Source organism: Acomys minous (assembly GCF_964271855.1).
Source record: "Acomys minous genome assembly, chromosome: 4".
Lineage (NCBI taxonomy): Eukaryota > Metazoa > Chordata > Mammalia > Rodentia > Muridae > Acomys > Acomys minous.
In genome coordinates, this window is record NC_140486.1 from 30,266,078 (window position 1) to 30,293,168 (window position 27,091).

Consider the following 27,091-nt stretch of genomic DNA (forward strand, 5'->3'; position numbering starts at 1 on the left):
GATCAACTAGTCTATTTCTATGCCAGTACTACAAGGAGAGACCATCAAAGCCTGTGGACCTGGATCCCGGGGCGTCTGCACAAACTGTTGCACCAACCAAGGACAATTCATACAGTAAACTTAGACCCCCTGTTCAGATCTAGCCAATGGACAGTTCATTATCCACAGTTGTGGAGAGAGCAGGACTGCTCTGACATAAACTCTGGTGGCCCCAATTTGATCACTTCCCCTGGTGGGGAAGCCCAGTGTGCCTAGAGAGGAAGAGGAAGCAGGTCATCCAGATGAGACCTGATAGGCTGTGGTCATATGGTCAGGGAGGAGGTCCCCTTCTCAGAGGTCTAGGGGAGGGGAATGGAGTGGAAGAGGGAAGGAGGGTGGGAATGGGAAGGTACAAGCTAGGGGATAACAATCAGGATGTAATCTGAATAAATTATAATAAAAACTTTTTAAAAAATCCATTCCCTTGCCTTAATCCCAAAAAAGCCAGTCTAGTTGACTCTTATCCTGTTATAAATGATCTTAGTCTTGGCACAGGAAGGCAGCCTTGACTGTGTTTGGTGTTCTATGGGTAGGAGCACACATATCTGTGAATGTGGGGCTTGGAGGTTGACATGGGTATCTTTACTGTACTACCTTCAATTTTGAGACAGGATCTCTCCCTGAACCTGGAGTGCAAAGACTGACAAGACTGACTGGCCAAAGGGCCCCCCAGGGCCCCTATCTCTGTGACCCCAGCCTTAGGAACACAAGCATGAACGGCTCTAATTGTCTTCTTATATGGGACTAGGGATCCGAAATCATGTCCCCACGCTTGTATAGCAAGCACTTTCCCAACCTAGTGTCTTAACCCAGTTCTTTAGTGAATCACATGCTGCAGCTCAAATCCTCATACCAATTCTCCAGAACGTTGTTTGCATTTTCTCCTTTGCTAAATCCTCTCTAGCGTGTCCATAACATCCCCAAGTTGTGGGAGCCTCAGGGAACTGAGTCAAACATCTGTCTCCTCTCACGCTCAAAGGAAAATGGGCTGACAGACACAAAAGACAATTTTAGCTTATGAAATTACCTTGATACGATAGCGTGGTTGTATTTACAAATATTTTTAAAGCCTGTGATGAGTGATTGTGGGGCCGTTTTTTTCCCACTGTGACACTGGTAAGAGCTGGGCTACACACATGTGCATCACAGAATGTATTTCATAAAACCATGACCGTGGAAAAATGAAGAAGAGCTATTGAGGAAACAGGATCCACCTCTTTTTTTCCATGAGCCTTCCTCCATCCCATTCAACATTTTCTCAGAGAAGCAGGCAGGCAGACACCAGCTCTAATTTCCTGGGATTTGGCCAAAAATAGGGTGGGGGCAGGGGAAGAAGGAAAACCTTAAAACATCCCCATATAATTTAAATGAGTTTATAATAGAAATCGCTAATATCACCATAGGGGAAAAAGAGCTGCAGGCTTTCAAAGAAATATCCTCCTGCCGACATGGTTAATTTCCTGGCTATGTCTAAGCACTGGAGCACGCTTTGATGCTACAGTCTCTCTGCCTTGGGCTGTATTTTCCTACAAAGCCACTGATACACAGACCCCACAGTGTGAGCACTGTGTCAACATGAGCTAAGGATGAGGGCAGAACCTACATACACAAGTCCACAGTCAGGCCATCACAGAGAGCGACCAGAGCTCAGAAAGCCCAGGGAGAATTCAAACATGACTTGCTTTCGAAGTTTTCTTACCATCTTTGTCAACACATCCACTCTTAAATACCTCCCAATGAGTTGTGCAGCTTACAGGACAAAGGCCAGCTTCCTCCGCTGGTTCTTACTACTTCTAGGGTGAGCTGACATTGCTGAGAAAAGAAGCAGAGATGCTCCACATGTTGATGCAGAGTGTCTGATCACACAGTTTGGGAAAGGTCTAATCAGTACTCTGAAGTGTGTCCACAGTCTCTGCAGACATGAGATGGATTAACTCAGCGATTCTGAGGAGTAAGCACCTCTCTTCTCCATAGTTCATAGATGAGCAAGTTGGGATCCTGGCGGCTTGTTCATGGTCACAGGGCCACGAGGCATTGAGCACAGGCCACTTATCCCCAGAACCCATGCCCTAAATCACTACACTTTACTCTTCCCAACATATAACGATATTTATCTCAGCACTCTCTACAATAATAAAAATAATGGAAATAATCTAATTTTCCAGTAACAGGAGACTGGCGAAAAAATGGGTGTAATTATACTTCAGAACACTGTGCACAATTAAAAATGATATAGAGAATAGTTAATGAACTAGAATCTTGCCAGTATCATAATTATAAAAAGTAGATTAAAAACAGTATAAATCATGTGATCCAATTTTAGCAATGAACTAGATGAAACTGCCATTAATTTAAGTTTAAATTGCAAAGTATCAGTGGAAGAATTTGGCTGGATGTAATATCTGGGAAATGGAGGGCAGAGGAAAGCAGGAGAGCCAGAGAAGGCAGTGGACCCCAGAATAACATGTGGCCAGTGGGCAGCCCTAGGACCTGAGACTATGCACAGGTTTTCCTGTATTTGTTTGGTTTATCTAGGTTGCCTACATTTTTCTAATACATGTCTTCTTGGCAGTAAGAGAAAAGCAAGCAAAAATACACCGTGTTTTAGGATATACTATCCTACCACGTACATAGTCTCTTGTGTATTTAAAAAAAAAAAGGCAGACATTATAAAATGTCTGTGAATGAACAGAAATGCTACACTGAATCTCTTGTCTTCATGTAGATAAAAGACAGTAAAAGAATTTGAGGCAAACATAAATGCCCAATTGAGGCGCTCTCTGCAGAAGGAATAAGGACATTAAAGCATTGTCTGATCCCAGGATTCCTTGTGCTGGGGACAGGGAGAACAGGATGAAGTCATTTTGTCCTTAGATGATGTTTACCATCAAGTTCATCTTCCTACAGAAGTCTTCAAACTGCCTTCTAATCACTCCTGTTTATAGCCATTGGTTAATTCTGTCCTCACCTGTCATCAGGAAAGCCTCTTAATGACGTGGGTAGAAGCTAATGCAGAGGCTCATGACTGATAGGAGACCTGTCCCTCCATGGGACATCTTTTCATCTCCCCAAAGGCTCTGAGAGCATCACACAAAGGGTCAAAGGCAGGGAAGATATACAGCAAAAAAATGTTTTTCTGGACATGCCATACTTTTCACATCCATAATGAACTCATTATAGCTGTGGTTACTTACATAACTCCTGCCTTGAACACACATCATAGATATCTAGAATACATAGATGGGCCATTGGCAGTTAACGGATGGGCAAGGGGTGCATTTTCTTCACTTGCACAGCCACTGATAACTTGTTCATTCTCCAATGACTCCCCCCCCACACACACACATACCACTATGAACAATCCTAAATTAAACAAGGTGCATCCCGTGCAAAAAGAAGACATGAGAGGAGGAAGATTTGTTGAGAAAAGGGGTTTGTCTCAGAGTGAAAGAGACGATGGGGCTGATGTAACTAAAAGTCATTATATACATGTATGAAACTGACAAAGAAGAAATAGTGAAAAAGTAAAAACCAAAACCCCCTAGATTTAGACATTTCTTAGTTGGTGATTGTGTATCCAACAATATAAGCTCATACATGGGTTCTATAAATAAAAGACACAGGCAAATCCCATAACAATCTCCATGCCAGCATAAAGAAATGGGTCAACATAAATAAAACCTAGACAATCTCATCAAATCAACCTCTACCAGATAGTACTACTAACTTGACTTAGCTTATTTATCTATGACCCTGGTTCGCCAGCTAAGATTGCACAAGAATTTTTGAAGAGGTTTTGTTAAGTATAAGGGCCTTCTCTTGGGAAGTTGGCTAGGATTTATACTCTGGCAGAGCCTCCAGTTCTGTGTGTCTGTACTACAGCCAACAACCCTAAATAAACTGAGCCAACCTGAATATATGTGTGTGTGTGTGTGTGTGTGTGTGTATGTGTGTGTGTGTGTCTGTGTGCGCGTGTGTGCGTGCATGTGCACATGTGTATGGAGGCCAGAGGATAATTGTAGGTGTTATTTCTCAGGTGCAATTATTATTGTTGTTGCTGTTGTTGTTTTCATCTTCATCTTTGTCGTCATCGTCATCATCATCATTTTGAGACAGGGTTTCTTACTGGTCTGGAACTTATTAAATGGGCTAGCAGGCTACTTAGTGAGCTTTTGGATCTAGCTGACTCCACCTCCCCAGCACTGGGATGACAGCCACACACCTTCATGCTTGGTTCCTATAATGTATAGGAGCACTGAGTTTAATTCCTTATGCTGGCAAGGCGAACACTTTACCAATTGGCCTATTTCCTCATCCCTAGGCCAGGATTGTTTTTTAAATCTTATTTATTAAAATAATAATAATAAATTGTGATTAAAATGATTATTATTAGAATAATAACAAAGTAATACAAATAAACTACCAGTCCCATCTTTTAACATAGAAGCAAAGTACAAATAAGCCACTTTCAAGAAACTATGGCATCAGAGGAGACAAGAATACTTTCCTACTGTCTTGAAGGGTAGAAAACCACAACCCAGCCTTGGGATCTAATCATGGGACTGTCTGGGATCCACAGCCTTGGAGACACTTTTCTACCACACACTTGTAGTAGGGAGCGAGCAGGGGTGAGGCCACACTGACACTTAGCTCTCCAGCTCACCTTGCTGAACGATGCCAGCTTGTGCTACAAAACCAGCCACACCAGGATTGCTGCTTGAAGTAAGGAGGCTCTAAGGACCCTTAGCATGGAAATGTCAAGTGCCTATTAAGGCACAGCTCAGGCCCGTGACTTAAACAGTTTTGCATGAGGATTGGCTGAGGATGAGTTTAAAGATGAGAAAACTTTGTGAAGTGAAGTTAGTGGGGAAAAAAACTCACCACGGCCCCCATCTTCTAACACAGAGACAAAGTACAAATAAGTCACTTTCAAGAAATTATGGTTCCAGAAGAGACAAAAATCATTTCCCACTGTCTCAAAGGATAGAAAAACACACCCCAGCTCTGGCTGGGACACACACCCTTTCTTCTTAAGTCTCCTCTGTCCTAGGCTTTCATCTCCCTGTGATTTCACTCCTCCTGCTTCAGGCTAACATGACTGCAGTGCATCGTTCCCTTTGTTAACGGAGAAGAAAAGATCCTCATTCAAAACATCAAGTGGCTTTAAAAATAAAGCAACTTTGTAAAGCGTCTCCATCCATGAAAAAGAACAATAAAACTGTATTTTCCAGGTCCCCTGAAAGTAATGAACCCTGTGCCCTTCACATGTCAAAAAAAACTCTCCAAGGGCTGACAGAATGCCAGCCATCAGCGTGGACAGCCACCCAGTGCATCTCAGATTAATTTTACTCCCTGGCTGAGAAAGGGTCTTCATTCCTCTTAAAGATGTTTGCTAAAGGTTAAGCTGTGATCTTGCAACTTCACTGTGGGGTTACCTCACACCACAAACCAGAAAGAAAGGGCATGGAATGTTTACCCTTTAATGCATATAAATACAAATGCTAGTGTCTCTGTGTGAAAACTTGATGGCTATATCCACAGAGCAGGGAATTCTCAAGAATATAAATGTGTGGTGTGTGTGTGTGTGTGTGTGTGTGTGTGTGTGTGTGTGTGTGTGTGTGTGTGTGTAGTGTGACAGTTGGAGGGGATTAGACGTGTTATACACTCATGTACTCTTTTATTGAGATGATGTAAGGTATCTTGGTGGCTACCAAGTTCTGGTTATTGAGCACAAGCGACTTACTCCTACGACAAAACCCACAGCTAAAATCCGCTGCAACTTAGAAGAGGCTGGACCACAGAGATTGGTGATGGGTGAATGGATATGCTTGTGGTTCAAGACTGCAGGCCCTGGAGAGAAGACCTGCTTCCATTGCACTTCTTTTCATGGTGTCCTTGGTCGATGCAGAGAAGGAAAGGCAAGGAAGCGCCAACAGAAGAGGGGAGACTTGAGGATGAGATTGAAGGGTTAAATGCGCAGGCCCCACCGCTGTACAAGCAAATACCCTCTTTGTTTTCCTATGAGGCTAAAACAGCAGAGGCCTTAAAGATTTGTCTAAAACCCCACAGTAAGAAAACGAGGCCTAGACCCTCCATACTGACTGAAGGACTTAAGCATTTTAATGTTGTTTCCTCAAGAAAACATTTTCTGACTACCAGAGGAATTAGCAGAACCTTAAAATATGACTTCTTTGCTGTTGCCTTCGTTAGTTTTATGTAGCAATAATGAGTGGCTATGCCTCAGACTTGACAGGATCTTCAGTTAAAACTATTTGCTTATCAGCCAAGAACTATGTTCTTATAAAGTCTATTGCATAACCTACTAGAATAATCTCTCCAAGTAAGATAAATATTCTCATCTTGTAATTTCCTATCCTCGTTAGTTTTACCGATCCTAAGTGTCGCTAATTTGCTCCTGGCACAGTCACAGATGTTCAAACTCTGAAATCAACTAGGTTCTTTATAAATGAAAAGAGGGGTTTTTTTTTTCCTATCGGAAAAGAAAGAATTGATTACTTTTTAATTTTTGCTTTCAGACCTTTTTTTGAGTATTTAAACAATTATTTGACAAACAGGATATTAGTTTTAGTCAGCAAATCCACTATGTTGTAAAATAATACAGAACACATTATTAAAGCTGACTTACAACATATGTGTGAAAATGTGTGGATCTACCTGATTCATCAGTAGCTAGACAATAAGAGGAAGCAACAATTGAACCCCCAGTGCCATCCAGTGTACGATGTCACTTTACTCAAAGCAGAACAGACATTGCCCACATTACTGTCGTCAGAAAATGCTCCTTATACATTGGAATGAAGGAAATTACAAAGATGTGTGAACTAATACTTCCGCTCCCTATCTAAATGTTTAAAAAATAAATAAAACCGACTAAGTTATTTCCTGCTATTTATTTGATAAAAGGAGAGTCTAAAATGGTTAATGAAATTCTATTCATTGCTCTATGCTTTGGAATAATTTGTAGTCTAAATTTCTTTGCCTAATTTCTTGCTATTTGTACGCCATTTGGATACACATTAACAGCTAAATTCTATCACCTTATGGAATCTCCCTCATGAGGAGGATCACACATAGCTTTAAGAGGGGGAATTATTAGAACGGTCTCTATTCACATAAAGGCTGACTTAGGCAAGTTTCTGAATCATAGGCCCATTGCTCAGAAGCCACGCCCCCTCATCAGGAACCCTTGGTGCTTACAGTGCATCAAGCTTACAGTGTACCTCTGTCTGGAGAAGACATCACTCCCAGACTGACTTCTACAGCTTCACTTCAGCTACCAGTTTATAGGCAGAATCCTTTGCCAAGTCTCTGAGGATGAGAGAATCTACACTGCACACCACCACAGTGAATCCCGAAGATGAATCTGCATCCTCTATGGCAGCAGAATGAATGGCTCCAGGCTATGCTCTATCTCTGGCAGGCCTTTGCCCACTTTTTGTTGACTCCTTGAAGATGCCTTGTTGGTCCATGGCCTTCTGTTCTTCTACTAAGTTGAAAGTGTGTGGAAAGACACCGAGTACTACCTCTAACACCTCAGCTTTCTATCCACTATTGCTCCTGGCACATTTCTACCTTCATCCTTCCCATCTACAAAATATTTACTGATCATTACAGCATGCCCAGAACGAAGCTAGACAACAGTGAATTAAACAGACAAAACCCCTGTTCTTTTGTTTTCTGTTTTTCTAAACCCAAGTTGTTTTTTGTCATGGGCCTTACATCCTTGAAGGAAACACAGACCAAACAACTACAAACAGGTAAACAAAGCAGATGTTTTCAGAAAGCACCTTTTTCTAACCAAAGGTTGAAAAGGAAATGTGGTAGCAATAGAAGATGCTCTTTGAATTAGCGACGTCATCCCCGAAAGTCTCCAGGCTGAGTTTTCCAGACGGAGGCGACAGCAAACGCAAACACGGGGAGGAAAGCAGTGTGTTCAGGAACTGGGAGGAAGGCTGAGCAGTGCGAAACCTTGGATACTATATACCGGCGGGAAGTTGGGAAATAGTGCGGATCATGAAGGCTTGGTGGTTCGCAGAGTTTATTTGAATTATACCGAGAAGCACTGAGTTTGGGTATGGCAGGAGCCTGCTCTGAAGCACATTTTTATAAGGTCACTGTGGTCTCAAGACAGAGAATTGATTCTTACTAGGCCTGAGGGAGAAGTAAGGAGGCCAGCAAGGACACTACTTCAGTCAGCCATGCATGGTGATGATGCACGGTGGATGAACAGCAGCAGAAACAGAACGAACGTTAGGTTTTGGAGCTAAGCCGACAAGATTTGCGGGCTAATGGATATTGCATACAGTTTTTAAATAATTTAATAAATCATGGGGAGCTGAGGTAAACAGCAGGACAGCCCAGCCTTGTCTTCCAGCCATTTCATATGAATGCAAGTAAATGCAAGCATCTGTAGTGGTCTTACTGTGTCCCAAATGGGACAAACCAGATGTGCACTCGTCTTGTACAGGTGACCTTTATCAGTGGTTGGGAATAATGAAAAGCAAACAAGCAAACAAGGCAATAAATTAAAAAATAAACAGCACTCTGGGGCCTCTGTATCAGGAACACCCTGGCGAGCCGTGTTGACAGGAGAGTCCTGCTGAAGAAGGGCATGGCCTACAGAACAAGATGAGCTATGGTAAGGGGACGATCCTCTATTGATGGTCCACAGACTACGTGGTGCCTATGAAAGTGATGACTGACATGAAAGCATCACACACATCTTTGACTTCCCTTATGATGCTGCTGGACACAGCATCTATGAAAGTGATGAATAAAAGCAGCTTAAAGGATGTATCTAATAAAATAGTATGTACTATTTAAAATAAAAAAAAAAAGTGATGAGTGTCACGAAAGTGTCCTTGGCTTGCCTTTAGGGTGAGGCCAAGCTCGGTGCTGAAGATTGTGCATAATTTCATTGTTTAATCCTCACATGACTATGGAGTGGATAGGTAACCTTACTCTAGTTTAAGCATTAAGGAAGTAATACTCAGAGCACAAAGAAAGGATAAAAACAGGGGCGGGGGCGGCTGCGAGCCTTAGGGTGCTGATTCTCAGTCCGGGTACTGGCTCCTTTAGAAAGTATCTCTGTGTGTGACTCAGATGGTCCATCCGTGAGCTGCCTTCTTCAGGTGGTTCTGATGGACCATCCTTCCCTTCCCACCCCTCATCAGCACCCCTCCAAGCCCTGAGCCCCCATACCCTGCACCTCCACCCCCACCCACCCACCCCCAACCCCTCAGTGAACACAATGATCTCATGCTATGGCTGCTCCATCAAACTGATTGCTAAAGTGATTCCGACGGTGCCGGTGGGCACATTAACTGCTGGCTGTGGGGACTGGGCTCTCAGGGCCTTCTCTCCTCAGACAGCATCGATCCCGCTATTGTGTCTGGGTAATAGATCTATACCCCGGGCCTTGCTAGGGAGTGTGTCAGCTTTGTGTGCCTTACAATATCTGGCTTGTAATATCTCTCAGACAGATTCCTCCATCCAAATACCCCCATAGGCAATCTTATTGCTCCCTGCCACACAGCATGCCTGCTTAATTCAAAATGTCCTTAGTGTTCTTCACACAACTCCTGGAAATGCTGAAGCTAGCCTTGCCTCTGAGGCATAGTTTCACTATTTACAAATACCAGAAATTCTATTAGTGACTAAACAAAAGCCCTTATGGGTTTTCTGAACCAAAATTAATTTCCAGTTTTGCCTCTGTTTGGTTCTAATCTCAAAAAAAATACGGTGCTTGAGAGACAAGCTTTTGTATCTATTTGCTGGCTGTTGGCTCATCTGGGACTTCCATTTGTACCTCGTGACAAATAAATTTCTCCATGGTTGTTTAAAAATTATTAAGAGGAGGATCAGAAAAGAAGTGTGTGGCTACTCCTCATAGTAAAGGTAAAGAAAGGCTTCAGGAACTGCATAAGTATATCGTCTGAGGGCTTGGGGAGAGAGCTCAGAGCTGCCTGTAACTCCAGCTACAGAGGAGTCAGTGTCCTCGTCTGACTCTGCTGGTACATGTAGTCACAGGTGACCACATACACATACACACACACACAAACACACACAACTTCAAAATAAAGTAAATCTTTTAAGAAGTCACTAAAGTAAATCATACATAGAATAGCCCACATAAAAAGGGTCACAGATATAACGTGGCCTACCATATTCAATGTCGTGAATATGGAAAACCCAAATTGGTGCCATTAAGAATTCATCGATTCAGCCTGGGAGTGGTGACAAACTTCTTTAAGTGGTAGAGGCAGAAGTGACTCTGTAAACCCAAGGCCAACCTGGGCTATACATCATGTTTGAGGTCAAACATGGCTACATAGTGAGACCCTACCTCAAAATAGAATTCATCAAATCTAATGTTTCCCAGAAGGTTCTTTCTCTAATACTTATCTGGCAGCTCTACCCTACCTCTCACTCTCATCCCTTTAAGTGTTGCTGACTCTGGTGAGGTTTTTTCTTTGTGTTTGTTTGTCTGTTTGTTTTTTGTTTTGTTTTTGTTTTTTGAGACAGGGTTTCTCTGTGTAGCCTTGGCTGTCCTGGACTCTCTTTGTAGACAAGCTGGCCTCAAACTCACAACTATCCACCTGCCTCTGCCTCCCGAGTGCTGGGATTAAAGGCGTGTGCCACCACACTCAGCCTCTGGTGAGTTTTACTAACATCTTCAGCTTCAGAATCCAGCATGCTACTATGGTTAAAGGTACTGGCTCCGAATGAGATTCATAACCTTGATCCAGCATTACCAGATATGTAAACTCAGGCAAGTCCATTTCTCTACACACACACACACACACACACACACACACACACACACACACACACACACACACGTTTCCTTGTCCACAAACTAGAACCTGTAATTTTGACTATCTCATAGTATGTGATCAGCGTTAAATGAGTTCGTTCCTGTACTTTTACAATGATGTTTGATGCACACCAAATGTTCAACAAAGGTAACTTAGGCTCCCAATACCATCATCGTCAGTGTGACTCTACCTCCCCCATAGTATCAGTGTATCACCTCTCCAGTCTGCTTAAAAGAGGAGAGAAGAACCGAAGAGTGAGGCCATAGAAGACACACTTCTTCAGGTCCTTCTTCTAAGTGTCCACCCCTGATACCCAGAGACCTACCTGTATCTGCTCCAACCACATCCTCCTTCCTTGTTCCCTTGGGAACAGGAAGCATGCATTACCTGTGCTCCATCAGAGCTGGGATCCTGGGAGGGTCCTGACTACCATCTCGAATCGTCTTCCCCCAACTACTTGATCTCCTTTCTCAACTGAGCACCCAGTCTCAGAGCCCCTGAGAAAGTCAACAAAGCCTTTTCTTGGCCTCATTTATGTCCTCGTTTCGTTGCTCCTTTTCTATGGCTTCTCAGAGAAGTTTCTGGAAGAGTAGTCTCCACCCAATCATCTTTGCATGTTCTGTAGTAATCTGCTCTCCGGCCTGGCACAGCACTTAGCCCTTTTTGCTCTTATCCTGTCAGAATCCTCCCTACCTTACTCAACTCCATTCAGCTTTCGATGGTCTATTGTTTTACGTTTCTCCTGAGCTGTGTCTGCGAGGTCAATAACCATTCATCATCTTTTTCCTTGATTCCTAGCATCGGATACAATGCTCTGTGCACTGTGATCATTCAGAATTAAGGCCTCAAATGAGCACATGGGTGACCTTCTCAGAACCACACAATCCATTCAGCCGCATAATTTCAGCCACTTGCCAAGTACAGTGGAGATTAACATAATAATAGCACCTGGATCTTTCCGGAAGTTATCACCCAGTGGGTGGGGCAGAGGAACAGAGGACTGATACATAGATAGGTAGATTGATGGGGGAAGGAGAGAGGAGAAGGGAGGTAGAGGCAGGTGAAATGGATTAGTGTCTCTTAGGAGATGCACATTTTCATGCCAGTAAAAGAGAAATATATGTGTGCTTTTTCCAAAAAAAATAATTTTAATCAAGTCTTAAAAGAAGCAATATGTCAGAGTCAGGTCAAATGAATCACGATTTACTCTGAGGAAAAGCAACTTTGTACAGTCCTCTGACTGTCTGGCTCTTTTTACAGAGGCTGTACTGGGAACCGGGCCCACTGGCTGCATCTCAGAGAAGGCCTGCCTCCTGTTGACACAGCAAACAGTCCCATCAAATCTGAAGCAAAGATAGAAAAACCTTCCATCTGAAAACATCAATCCATCTCTTAATTTTCTATGTTTTTGTTTTGTTTTGTTTTGTTTTGTTTTTTGCTGCGGTGTTGGGGGGAGAGGGAGAGGGTAGGCGAGATAGTTGTATGTAATGGTTATTTATTTATTGTTACTTATGGTCCAAATTATCAAAGGTAAACTGGATTGCTTCTATACATTGGGCCTGCAGGGCAGTCTCCCTGGGTGGGACCCAGGTAGTGGATAGAGCATCCATATCTTATGAGCATCATGCCCAGTGGTAAAGGGTAATAGAATATGACAGCAACTAAACAGTGGGAACAAAAGGTGACACGAACCTTTCCTCCAGGTTAAAGCCTCAAGCAGCTGAGGTTCTGGAGAAATCAGGAACAAGAGAGGGATTAGGGTTAATGTGGCCAATTGCTAAGAAATGGCATATAGCAGCTTCCAGTGTTTTCCTGTTTGCTGTGTCCCCACCCACATGTTTATTTTGAAGTGACTGTTTTATTTTCCCTGGTCTGTTATTATTTTATCTTAGATACAAAGTACTGCAAGTCAGCTGTAGCATTCAGGGTGATTGATTAAACAAACGGAATGAGCTAATGGCGACGAAGCTGTGTTATATAAACGCAGGTTTATTGGAAGCGGCACAGGAGATGGAGGGGAAGGGAGAGCTCACTGGGGGGTGGGGGGAGGAGAGAGGGCAGGGAGGTGGGAAAAGGGCTAGAACAAAGGGGGGAGGCGGGCAAAAGGGGCAGTGAGGCCACAATGTCTGGTTTATATAGTGAGTCTCTGGGAGCGAGGAAGCCCCGCCCCTAGGTAGAGGGCGGGGCATGCCAGCCATGCCCTGCAGCAGGACTTAACCAAGGGGGATACTTAGCAGCTGTGACTCACTTTGGAAAGGTATAGAGCAAGTGACAGTGGGCACAGCATTCTCCTTATTCAGAGAAGAAAATGGGAACATTCTCCTTTGTGAAATGGGGTCCCCGTCAAATCAGGAGGGAGGACAGAACTGTTTTGTTGTTGTAACAGAGATTCAAGTGTGAAAAAGAGTAAGTACAGTAGCTGTATAACTCAAGGGGTTACCAACGCACTGAGTCCCTGTTAAAATCTATCCCTCTGTGTCTACGCCACAAAAACAAGCAAACAAATGTGCATGGGTCTTTTACCTACTTTTCCTCTGTCCTCTGGTTGAATGTTAAGCATTTTCAGTAGAGGGCACTATCGAGACACTGCCAAAGGAAGCTGGTTTTGTTTCTTGGCCCCAGGGTGTTAGCTCAGCTGACTCACACGCCACCAGTGGCTGGGAGTGTGTGTGTGTGTGTGTGTGTGTGTGTGTGTGTGTGTGTTCAACAGCAGTAATCTCTTGAAGCATAGCTACAGCTTCCCCAGCTTCCAGAGCCTGCAGGACACAGATGGACAATGGCCAGTGGTGAGAGTTTCCTCACTTTTGTAACTAAAACAATGGATTGTGGTAGGAGGAGAGCCTTTGGGGGCGGGAACTTTTAGAGTTCGAGGCCAGCCTGGTCTCCAACGCGAGTACAGAGAAACCTCAGCTTGGGGATGGTGGGGGTTGGGAGTTTGGGGGGAGGGGTTCGGGGGATGCTGCTCAGTGCATATAAGTTTCTTATTTTTCTTTCTTTCTTTCTTTCTTTCTTTTTTTTTTTTTTTTTTTTTTTTTTTGGTTTTTCGAGACAGGGTCTCTCTGTGTAGCCTTGGCTGTCCTGGAGTCGCTTTATAGACCAGGCTGGCCTCGAACTTCTTGAGTGAACTACAGGGGATATTTCTAGAAAGTTCTGCCAGAACAGAACCACCATTACCATCACCTTTACTCTGCCATTCGGTGAGCTGGGGTTGTCCCTCTCCTACAAAGCACACAGCTCTGGAACTTCTTTTCTGGACTTTTTTTTTTTTCTCTTTCAGTCTGAGGGATAGTGGCCATTATCACATTTCTATATTCATCATAGTTCACCTTGCCTATTGTCAATTCTAATCATCCCATCACCCCAAAATATTCATTGATTGTGGGGTTTTTTTGTTGTTGTTGTCTTGTTTTATTTTTTATTTTTTATTTTTTCAAGACAGGGTTTCTCCTGTGTAGCTCTGGCTTCCCTGGATTCACTATGCAGACCAGGCTGGCCTCGCACTCATAGCTGACTCGCCTGCCTCTGCCTCCCAAGTGTTAGGATTAAAGGTGTGTGCCACCACGCCCCACTTATAAATTATGCTTTTTTAAAACTTTCTCCTTTCACTTGACTCTATGTCCCGGGAGCAATGAGTACTTCCAGCACCCAGGGTCCTTTGAGAAATTCTCCATTCAAGGGTTAAGGAAGAAAGGACCCAAGATATGTCTGTAGTATTTTATAGTTCCAGAAAGAAAGGGAATGCTCAAAAATCAAAAGATAGGCTGTATTTAAAAGATAAAATTGGCTATGGTATCAGTAAAAAAAAATGAGCAATTATGTAAGATTCCCCTCATGGGAGGCTAGGATTAGGGACCTGCTGCCAAAACAACGCAGGGGAAGAAAAGATGACTATGTAGAGAAACCAAGAAACCAAGTGATGGCATCTTGAGTGACGCCCTGTGAATTTCTGATGATGTACAGAGAGCATAGTAACTCTGAGATCTACGTCTGACAAAACACTAGGGATACAGATTGGGGGCCAGCTGTCCTATGGGATTCTGTTGTCCTCTCTTCCACAAGCAAGGAAAGAGCAAGAAATCTGCAGACAGAAGAACATGGAGAGATGTGACAACACAGTACAGCATGTCACCAAGAAAGTCTGGAGCAGAAAGAAGACAAATTCTGCCACTATCACACATCTACCATCTTTGTAACTTTTTTCTAAGACACATGAGAGATGACAAGACTGACAGGGAGACATCTGGGATTTGCTTAATACCAACGCGCTAATGTCAGGACTCATCAGGTATTTAAGAGGTTAACAATAGAGGATTTTGGGAGTTCACACATGAGAAGCATCTTTGCAGCTTTCCTTTAAATCTCAACTTGTTTCAGAAGTAAAGAGTCACTAAATTAACTGTGATTGTTTTTGCCTTCTGATTGGACCTCAAGTGGTACAAAATGTCATTCATGAGATCATGGTAAAGATACAACACAGCACCATGTTTAAACACAACAACTGCTAAAGTGAAGGGAAAATGGGAGATTTTGGAAAATTTTAACTCTGGGAAACTTGTACACACATTCGGTTCCCAGAATATCCATCCAAGACTAGACAAACAAATTTCCTGAGATAAAACCCAGGTAGCAGATTTGGCCTTGTATGCAACTCAGGTTGTAACAGGATTTTAATCCTGTGTTTTTATGTATTTATTTTAAAATTTTATTTTTAATTATGAGTGCATGCATGCATGCATGCATGTCTGGGTTTGTGCACTTGAGGGCACTTGTGTCCATAGAGGCCATAAGATGTCATCAGGTCCCCTGGAGCTGTCATTACAGGTAGTTGTGAGGTGGGCTTGGGGGAATCAAACTCTTATATGCAATCCTCTGCCAGAGCAATGCATACTCTTAGCCTGTTTATGGTATGAGTTTAAAACGTGTTAGGAATGTTATTCTTGGAGCATCTTTAAAGGCTTCAGATATCTGTTCATGTTTATTTATACTTTCATTTGTTACAAAGCCCAAATATGAATTATAGAGGATAACCCCAAATCAGCTCTAAAGAGTCTAACACCATCGCAGGCTTTTGTTTTATCTACAAAGGCCCTTCAGTCTCAGCCCTTAGCTTCAGGTAGTCTGCAATATTTAGGACACAAAGTATGAATACAGTCAACATCATCCCACAGCTTCTTGCCCCAGAATGAGTAAGAAACTTATTTTCAAATAATGAAAATATTCATTTTCCCCTTTCCCACTTTACAACAGTATCTTTCTTGAAAATGTCTAGGTACAACTAGTTTTAAAGTTGGAAAAAGTTAATGAAAGTAGTGTCATACTTGAGGTCAGTCCAGGAAAATAGACACAAGCCACATCCCACATGCCAAACATTCTACCTCAATAGCTTGTGAGCAGAATGCCCAGCCCCTCTCCCTGTTCTCCAACAGAAGTGAAAGAAAACTCGGAAACTGTTACCCACTGGAATACGGGTGCCTGTCAAGAACAGACTCACAGATATTCACATATACCCTCACACTCTCATACACACAAACATACACACACACACACACACACACACACACACACACACACTAACACTTTCACACACACTCACACCCCACAGTCACTGTCAAAGTTACAACAACAAAGAAGCACTTCACAGTAAGTGCTCTGTGCACAGAGAGCACAAAGGCTTCTGCTAGAGACTGGCTTCAGGGTCAGCCAAGAAGAGCCTAAGCCTAAAGACTTCTTAGCAAAATGAGAAAGAATCTTCCCAATTCCAAAGAAAGCGAATATAAAAGTCTAAGAAGCGAGCTTATCTGGGAAACTTAGAATTCTCTTAGACTAGTCTCAAAAATGTAGTTAGTAGCAATGAAGACTCTTTGGGCTGTCAAAGGAACTGGCTCAATTTTGGAAAACAATTATTTCTCTTGTACGAGTTTAATGATTGATTCATTGCAATATAGCATTGGATTTCCATTTCCTCTCACGTTGTTCATAAAGAAAAGGCACAATTATGCATGCAGCAACAAGTTCTCAGAGCACTGAAATTTCAGCCGCAAAAAATGAATGAAAGTAACTGTGCTATATGACTTCGCACCATCCCAGCTTCATGGTCCTGAAGACGAGAACCTTGAGTGCAGCCTTTGTAGAACCTGGAAATCATCGTTTTAGTTGAGACTCTGGCATACTGAAGACAGCCATACAGTGTGTTGTGGTTTCGCTGAACAGACAGTAAAATGTTCACACACTTCTTTTTACAGCCGTTCTGTCTTCCCAAAGTCATCTGAGCATGTGATCATAATTCTCACCTCAAATTCAGGGGCAAGTGGGCCGATGTTAGCATCACACCATTTTATGTCTGAGTTAAATTCAACATGTGGGCACATTTTAATCACCAAGAAAGTAGCTTAGCTAAGCCAACTTAAAAGCAGAAGTTAGACCACCATAGCCATGCTGCCACAATGACCTTGTGGCTCGTACTTTGATCCTGACAGAGGTGTGAGCAGCATTCTGCCCAACTCTCCTTTCCCCAGAACTTGTGTTTCTAATGATTTAACAGAGGGGCTGTGCTCTCTGTGACACATGCACAGATTTAGGAGAAAGCATATGGACGAGTTAGCTTTGCAACCCACACTGCCCTCTGCTTGGGATGAAGACAGGAACATTGGCTCAGAGTAACCCACAGACAAGGGGCCCATACAACAACACTCAGAGACAGACAACAGCAGGTGGGAACTTACCACTGGAGCAGTTGGTTCCACCCCAGCCAGGCTCACACTGACAGGTGTTTGGAGCAATGCAGCGACCATGGACACATTTATCAGTGCAGTGAGCTGTCAGAGAGAAAAGGCAATCAAACCAAGAAAGTTGGCACAAGAAAAAAAACCAACAACAACACAGCTGTTGCACATCCTAGGCTCACATATCACTTAAAAAAACAACATGCATGCTTCATAATTTTCTTCAGTCCTCTCCTTGGCCCTTTTAGACTCTACTGTATAACCAAACAATTCCTCCCTTTTATTTTTGATATTTCCAAGTAAATTCCTCCATTTCGGACTGTTTAATTCTACTTCACACTAGATTAGGGAAGCAGTGTCAAGGAAAATTGTCTAATCCACACATTAAAAACTGTTTCAATGGATCCCAAATATATCCTCTTCATGCTGGGAAGAGCACACATGGAGAAACATGCCACAAAGCAAGATATGAGGACTCCACAGTGACAGCATAGACCAAGAGGTCATTTCCTGGATATAATCACAGGAAACAATGGTCGCTTTTCTTTGGGAATGCATTCACATGATGACACAGCCGAGTCAAAAGCACCATGTGCAGGACCTCAGTCCCTCACACTCACATTCTGTGCTCTCTAAAATACCTAAATACCTAAGTAATTGTGAGAGCTGATTAAAAGATCTCAGAGTTACAACATTTTGCTTAAGGATAGAGTAAGTACCCCAAGCTTAGCTTGATCTGTGCGTATTATAAAAGTGAAACACATTTGCCTCATAAGATACCAGTATATAAGTAAACCTCATCTCCGGTCACACACACCAGTAACATTTTTGTGGTTGTTTTCAGTATTTATTAATTTTTTGTACTACATATTTTTCTTCATAAAAATAGAGCCATGGTCATTTTTAAATTGCCTTTCCACCCAATACAACAATAAATGTGTCACCAAATATTATTTTATGTACTTTATTCACGTTATTGGTATTAATGTATGTATAGTATGCATATTTAAGTACATGAGTAATTGTGAATCTGTAATGGATGACTGTTATGAGTATATAAGGCTAACAATGATGGCCACTTGTAAACTCTTGACCTTAGACATAAAGAGACACAGGGAAGGTTATTTCAGATGAAGAGAAAGCAAACGCCAGTGATCAAAACAAAAAAACAAAGGGAATTAGAAATTTTGTTTGATGCAGAATTGGGGACAGCAGGACAGAGGAAGACCTTGAAACAAGCTGAACTGTCAGCATCTCACCCGTAGACAGAGGACCATGATGATCTTACTGCCAACAGACATGAGTGGCGGGGATGCCAGGCCTGCTGCGCATGAAACCCTGACCTTCGGTACAGTTTCCTTACATCAGAATTCCATGGAAGAATGTGTTAATCTTGTAATATCTGATTCAGAATAGATACACCTTTAACTGTAATTAAAAGCAGAAACTGCCCACGCTTAGGAGTATACCAGCCCTTCACTATATAACTTATGCTGTCAAGTTAAGTCAAAGTGTGCCAACCTCAGGATCCAATCTCCTTCTGTCTCTATGCACATGCATGACCTGGCAGGTGGCACTCATCTATAAGGCCACACAGCTCTCTCCTGTTGTCTGTTTAAAGTTAGGTAAGCCAACAACATGCCATAGTCGAACACACAAAATCCTGTTAAATGCAATGGGCAGTGCGGGGAGCAGTGCAGACCAGGCTCTATACAGCATACACTGTGCCATAGAGTAGCGAGTCCAAGAGACTCTTGCTTTCTGAGAGTGCTTGTACTTATCAGAAGCACGCCACCGCGAGAAGGCTTTGCTTTATTTGCCTTATGGACTGATGTCATTTAGATTAGAAGCACATTGGTTGCTTAGCAATTTTTCATCCTTCAAGGTACTAAAGCTATTAAATTTTTTTTTACATTCTTGAGACATTCTAGAAATTAGACACTATTTACTTTTAAGGTGAAACAGGGCTTCTTTGTTACAAATTAATTTTTTTTTTAAAAAAAAAAGGACCCTGTGGCGGCAATTTTTAAATCTAGATTATTTTAAGAAATTTCTTGAGCTAACATTTCACTAAAGTCTGAAACAAATGTGGATGGGTTATTGACATAAAACAAATTCATCTAAAAACTAATTAAGAGTATGTATAGGTGGGCAGGGGTATCTTAATTAAAACTCAGTCTAACGGAATCAGGTTTGAGTGTTGCCTGCAGAAATAATGATCCAAGTGATGGAAACAGTAGAAGACTCTATTCCATGTGTGGAAGCCTCATGCATCATTGGGCTCTGTCATCCCAAGTTCATCTCCGCTCTGTGCTCTTTTCTACCACCTCTGACTCTCCAGATCCAGCAACAGCCCTGCACAAGTGCCCACAGATGGTTGTGGGCAGAGAGAATCAGCGGGGCTGCCACAGAACTCTCTGGGACCTAGGAGGACATAGCCTACAGAGACGATAAGTATGGCAGCTTGTTACACCATGACAGCAAGTCACTCTGGGTGATCAGCTGAGTTAAATCCTAACCTGTTCTCAGTTTTCCCAAGTAGCTTTAGATGTGGTCCACTTGGGTGCTGAGGAACACAGGAATAACCCAACATGGGAAAACAAGTAGGTTAAAGATGTGAATAAGCCATGTGTATCCTGCCAAAGGGGACTGTCTGAGAAGAAAGGGAAAGGGTGTTCAGCTCATAGCAAGTGTTCAGTGACTTGGGTCCCAAACATAGACAGAATAATCATAAGCTCTCACCCACAGGAACAGAGAGGCCCATGGCCTTTCTGCTTATTTTCAAAGGGGCAGTTAAAAGCTAAGATAAAACATGGAGCTTGTGGGATGGCTCAGTCAGTCAAGTGTTTGTAAGCACAAGGACCTGAGTTCAGTCTAAGAATTCAAAGATAATAATGAAGACAAAGATGACCGTGAAAATGAAGATGACGAGGAAGAAGAAAGAAGAGGAAGTAGAAGGAGGAGGAGAAAAAGAGGAAGTAGAAGGAGAAGAAGAAGGAGAAAAAGAAGAAGAACAAGAACAAGAAGAACAAGAACAAGAACAAGAAAAATAAGAACAAGAAGAAGAAGAACACAAGAAGAAGAACAAGAACAAGAAGAAGAAAAACAAGAACAAGAAAAAAGAGCAAGAACAAGAAGAACAAGAACCACCAGACCACCAGACCCGGATCCAGACCCAGGTGTGATGGCACCCACTTGCAGTCTTGGCACTGGGGAGATAGAGAAATGTGGCTCTCTGGGGCTTGCTGTCCAGCCAATTTGGCTGAATCAGTGAGCTCCAAGCCAATAAAAAAAAAACCTGTTTCAAAACAATGAAACAAGATGAATGGCTCCTGAGGAACGACCCTTAAAGTTAGGGTTAGCCTCTGCATTCATGTGTACACACACACACATATGGGGGTGGGGGTGGGGGGCAGGGAGGAAGAGAGAGAGAGAAGAGAAACCCTAGCACAAAATTTCTATCCAGTATTATCTTTTCCCATCCCTTTAAAAGGAAATTGTTAAATTCACGCTCTATGTCTTTAGTAGCTTTTTCTGAGGCCAGATATAGGCTGAACCTTTACCCACAATCTGTTATCCAGTTGGGAGCACATTAGTCTGCACAGCCAACGCACATTTCTCCTCATACAGATGAGACAGACATGCCAAGTCTTTGAAGTAAGAGCTGTGGACAGCCTGTCTGTTGGCGGACAGGTGAGGACTGACATGATGACCCTGGAATCTTCTAATTAGGCTCCCATTTCAGCCTCAGTTCCTAAATCCGTTTAAATCCCATCACTAATGCTTTGGGCTTCATTCCTTTCACTTGTAAATGCTGAGGCCCATTAGCTGCAACCAAGTGTTTTCTCTCCTGCCACATGCATTTCCCTTTGGGTTGACTCTTAGGGATGGAGAAAAGTGAAAGGAAGAGAGGCAGACTAAAGACGCTTGTGTACCCAAGTATGCCAGTACAGGCAGTGCATCCACTGCCCTAAAGACAATGATAATATCAACTCATTTAAAATAATTTGGAAACTGCTTCTTTGGTCAAAGTATGTCTTAAAAATAACTGCCCCAATAGTTTGCATTCTGTGTGCCTCTTTCCTTTCTATAAACAAATACAGAGTAGGTCACCATATAATGTTTGGAATCATAAAGTAGAATGGTCTGATAAACTAAGAATTCTTAGTCTGTAGAGCAGGTAGCAACAAAGACAGGAGCAGGGGGCTGTGAAGGGATATTGAATGATTCTATTTATATGAAATGTCAAAAAAGGACACTCTATACAATAAATATGTACATATATATTAATGGGTTACGTAAATGTGGGACAATACAGGTTTTTTAAGATGAAGAAATGATTTGAAATTTGGTCCTGTTATGGTACACAATTCCGAATATAGTAAAACTAGACTGGATGTCATAATTTGACTATAAAATTATACAGTATGTGAACTATATCTCTAAAGGCTATCATAAAAAAAATACAGTGGAAATTGTGGGAGGATGTTAATTAATCCCAATTGGGGAGAGATCAAGGTAAATCTCATGACAGACCCTTTGACATCTGAGTTAATAAAGTATACACTTCTAGAACACTTACATGCAAAAGTGGCCTGAGGTAGCTGCCACATGCTCTGTCCTCCTAGTACCCCATCCCACAGCCACACAACTCACTTCTTGGGTTCAGGAACATTTACTCCATAGCCACCAGAAGGCTTTATGCATGGTGGCCCTAGATGTATAACCATCATGGAGACAGTATGGACATAAGAGCACACTAGGCACCTAGAATTCTGGATGCAGTAAATACAGTGGGAAAACATCCATCTCCAAACTTCCTTTCTGTCCATTCTTATAGGGTCTCTTGTATCTTAAGGACAGATACAGAGTTACTGCTAACAGTGTCTTGTGCGAACTTTCCTCTCTCCTGTTTTATTAGGAGAATCTCAGTCATGCCAGGGACACCAGAGTGACTAGCAAACATGTCTTGGTTTTCTTTATAGAATGATGTGTCCATGTACAAAAAGGCAAACAGACTTAAAGGTCAGTCCAGCTCCCCTTCCTTTCTGATACCCTGAGTAACAAATAGCTGGATTTTCAAAATACAGCTGACAACCCAAGGAAAAGAAGTAAGTGGACCATGGACTTCTTTACTCCAGTGTCTTCCTATAGATGAATAAATACCATCAGTGACCTACAAGACACTTATAAACCCTAGATGCCTGGGTTTCTGTTCTGTGCTTGGATCTTTGAGATCTGTAAGGTGAGTATTATAAAGCATCTATATTAGCAGAATGAATTGAAGGGCCATTTCTGTTAGAAAGATATACAAGAGCCCAGAATTTCTTTTAGATTTAGAAGTAAATGGACTATACAAGCCTATGTAGGGTGATCAAACGGTATGAGGAAAATTAAAAACACTGCCACAAGGTGCATGCCCTGCCCTTTCTCTGAAACATAACCTAGAATTAAGAAGAGTTGAGTAATATGGATGCTGTCAGCCCTAAAACAAACAAAACAACAAAACTATTCTAGTCAAAAAACCAAAAAAGAGAAAAGCGGATAGTATTCAGCAAAAGGAGAAACTGAGAACCAAGAAAAGACGGAAGACAGAAAGCTAACCTAATAACATCAGTAACTACATTTTTTTAAAAGCTGAGGCTTAAAAAAAAAAGCAAGAAACAGTATTTGTTTATAAAAATTACTAATCAATTATAATAATGAAACACATTAAAATATAAAAAGATGTGCTGTTTTAGCTATGTTTATATTTCTGTGATAAAACACCACAACCAAAAGCAATGTAGGAATGAAAGGGTTTATTTTAGCTTACACCTTTCAGGTCACACCCATCTTTGAGAGAAGTCAAAACAGGAACCTAGAAACAGGAAGTGAGGCAGAAGCCATGGAAGAGTGCTGCTTATTTGCTTACTCTTCATGGCTTGTTCAGTCTACTCTCTTGTACTACTCAGAACCACTTGCCTACCACTCATTGTAGGCTTACCTTTGCCATATCAATGCTTAATCAGAAAGATAAAAAAAAAGAAAAGAAAAAGAAAAAAGAAAGAAAAGAAAAGAAATGCCTGCAGACTTGTGTATAAGCAATCTAATGGAGACACTTTCTTGATTTAAGTTTTTCTTCCCAGATAACTCTATCTTGTGTCAAGCTGACCAAAAACTCAGGATACTAATATATAATATATATATCAAAAGAACCCTGCTGTAATTATACAAATATCAAGGATAATTTTAGAAGAGACTATTTTCAGAGGCAATGAAGGTCATAAAATAATAGTAATAACAACAACAACAATAATAATGTGTTTATCAAAATAAGACAGGACTTTCTCAAAATGGTGACGGGAATTTGGGTTGTTTCCAGTTTTGAGCTATCACAAAGGAAGCAGATTGGAACACTTGTGTCCGAATGTTGAACAACTCTTCCATTGCATTACAGACACTACCTAAGGGAAGTGAAAGCCATAGAAACACGCGCACATCAGTTCTTCAAGCAGTGTCTTAAGTAAGATGAAACATCTAAGTATCCATAAATATGTGAATGTATAAATAAAGTGTGAACTATGCTTATAAAAATATTACTCAGCAATAAATAGAAATGAATGAATTATGTACACAACAAGATGGATAAATCTCATCTCTGTAATTTCAGTAAGAGACCATGGGCTCTGCAAATGCTTATAAAGGCATTGGTTTAGAGCACACTCAAGAATTGTATTTGGAGAAGTGTCACAATGTGATGCTCCCCTAAGCTCTTCCTCAGTGAAGCGAATAGCTTAAGTTGGAAAAACAAAACCAAAAACTTGTGTTGAAATAGACAGTTGCAACGAAGCCCATATAAGGAATAGAAATGCCATCTGTGGAGCCCATAATCCTATTCATTGCTTGAGGGTAGAGTTTCCCTTTAATTCTGAACTTACACAGGCATTATGGATTTTGGCCACAACTCTCACACTGGTCTCTTTAGGTTGAAGATGTAAGAAACCCCAGTAATATGATCCTAATGAGCCACTGTTTCCGAATGGCAATAGGCGCCGGAATAAACTCTAGTTTGTTAAATGGAAATTCCTAACCATTCAGCCTCCGGCATGCCTGATGACACAACCCCACCCTGTCTCACTCTGAGCAGGATTGAAAATGTCCTCACTTCCAATGTAGAGAAGGGACAGAAGGAAGCCTAGCTCACTCCAGGTGGACTAGTCTCGTCTATGTCTATGAGGAAAGTGCAACGATGCCACAGGATGTGCACACCAGCCTCTCATGTTCTTTGAAAGACATTCCTCCTGGTCTGACCCCTCACTATTTGGCCACGGGGTCACTTCAGAACTGTTTCCCACCACATGGCATTGGCCCTAGTTTACCTGACTGCGACTCGCTTCCGGCCTTTGCATCTGAATCACATATTCATAATGAAGCCAGTCCTGGGAAAGCTAAGAGGGCAGTGAGACCTTGGCTGGCCTTCCACTTCTCCCACTCTGCATCCTTGCCCTCTTCCCCTTTGGTGGTGATCTGTGAACACTTCCTTTTTGAACTCTGAGACCCAAGTGCTCTTTCCACTCTTCTTTTACGTCTGTCTATACCTGCTGGATATAGACAGTGCCCAAGAGTCAAGGACCAATAGTAACAGCTAGTTCTTTGTCTGGAACCTTTGCTTCGTAGTGTGGACACCTCATGGAAAATATGTAAATTAAGCAATTTAATTTATTCAGAAAGAAGAAAGCAAGCGAGCTACAGTGCCTTGGCTGCTAAAATGTTCCAGGGAGAAAGAAAGACAAAAGGAAGGAAGGAAGGAAGGAAGGAAGGAAGGAAGGAAGGAAGGAAGGAAGGATAAAAAGAAATTCCATAGGACACCAGCTAAAATGCCTTTGAGGACAAAATAAATGGTTGTATTCAAGGACTACTACAAGTCACGCAGAACCCAGAGAACTTGGACACTGCATCGGTCTTTAATACCCTTTGTCACATAGGAAGTTCAAGCCAGTGTTACTAATCCTCTCGTTTTTCTAAGTTAGTACTAAAGTATTGTTAAAAATCCAAAGACACAGTATGGGCTTAAGCAGACAATCTAAGATCAGTGGTGCACCTCTGCAGCCCCAGCAGCCCAAGAGGCCGAGGCAGGAGGCTCACTAAGAGTTTGAATTCAAGGCAATGCATCAAGACTCTACATTTAAAAATGAAATAAAATAGGGGCCAACCAGGTGACCCAACAGGTAAGAGTGCCTGTGATACAAGCCTTGGGACTTAAGCTTGACCTCAGAACCTATGCAAGGAAGAAAGAACCGGCTCCCAGAAGTTGTCATCTAACCTCCACCTGTGACTCGTGACACATGCACATTGTGTCAACCTCTACACACACACATACACACACACACACACATCTCAAATAAAAAACAAACAAATAAATATAAAAAGAAAAGTCAAATAAATATAAAAAGAAAAGTCTAAAACTTGATTATACACCAGACCATGCGGCCATGGACTCGTTTCTCATCCAACTTTATAGAATATCAGTAAAGATCTAAAAGGAAGAAATAAAGGGAAATTTATGTTCTTTGAAGCTCACTTTTCAAACTTAACTGCTATTTTCTCTGTAATTTTAGATTTATCCCTGCCAGGTCTGTTGTTTATATGGCCATTCAGAGTTTTACATTTTATATGCATATGTGTTGATATGTTCACTTCTTGGTAAGCAATGGTTGCCCACGGCATACTTCCACTGATAATAATTCAAACTTTGGAACAAAGACCCAGTCCGCATTGTCCCTACCAGTGGGGCCAGTACAATAGACCCCTCCTCCATGCAGTCTGCTATATCTGAGCACTTCCTTGTCTTGAATTTGATGGGAGTGGGAGGTCCATGGTAAAAAAAAAAAAGTTTGAGGCATGCCTTTTCCTGCAAGCATTTCCAGAGGATCTAAAAGGTTAAAATAGGTCTTAAGAAAGGGTATCTACTAACCCACCAGGAAAAATTTACCCATTGGTACAATCTTAGCAGAACTGTTGTAGGGGTCACCAATTGCACTCTGGTTAGATTTTCAAGGGAACTCATGCCTGGTAACGTAAACATGGTCAAAAACCTGTGACAAAGGAGATCCTTGGGTCCTAGGGGAGATTTTACTATGGTTGTTTTGTCTAAATTGGCATGGACCCCAAAAAGAGCCTGTCAACTGTCAACTATGGATGGGTTCACAGAAACCCACCAGCTTCTACTGAACTACTGGCCCCTGCTGGGTTCTAGGGGAGGAACAGCTACTGTCCTTGTTTGTGTGCCCACTGAGGAACCCACAGGCTCCAATGGATAGCACTAAACCACAGCACAGAGGGCTCTTGTCAAGAAGAACAGGTCACAAAACCAACAGGCATGAATGTGGGAAAGGTACTTGATGGCGGGGGAGGGGCTGATGGTGGGGGAGGGGCTGATGGCGGGGGAGGGGCTGATGGCGGGGGAGGGGCTGAAAGAGGTCAAAGGCGGGTAAGGTGGGGAAATAGTGC

At 42.2% G+C, this 27,091-nt stretch overlaps 1 protein-coding gene across 4 annotated transcripts in view; it reads right to left on the reverse strand.

Moving 5' to 3' along the window:
* The window catches only part of MEGF10 (multiple EGF like domains 10), a 148,595-nt gene that overhangs the window by 58,750 nt on the left and 62,754 nt on the right, over positions 1–27,091 (reverse strand). For all 4 annotated transcript variants that reach the window (XM_084779269.1, XM_084779271.1, XM_084779270.1 and 1 more), the window contains exon 5: positions 17,600–17,692. In XM_084779269.1, the coding sequence (XP_084635395.1) occupies positions 17,600–17,692 (93 nt within the window). The remainder of the gene's footprint in view (positions 1–17,599; positions 17,693–27,091) is intronic.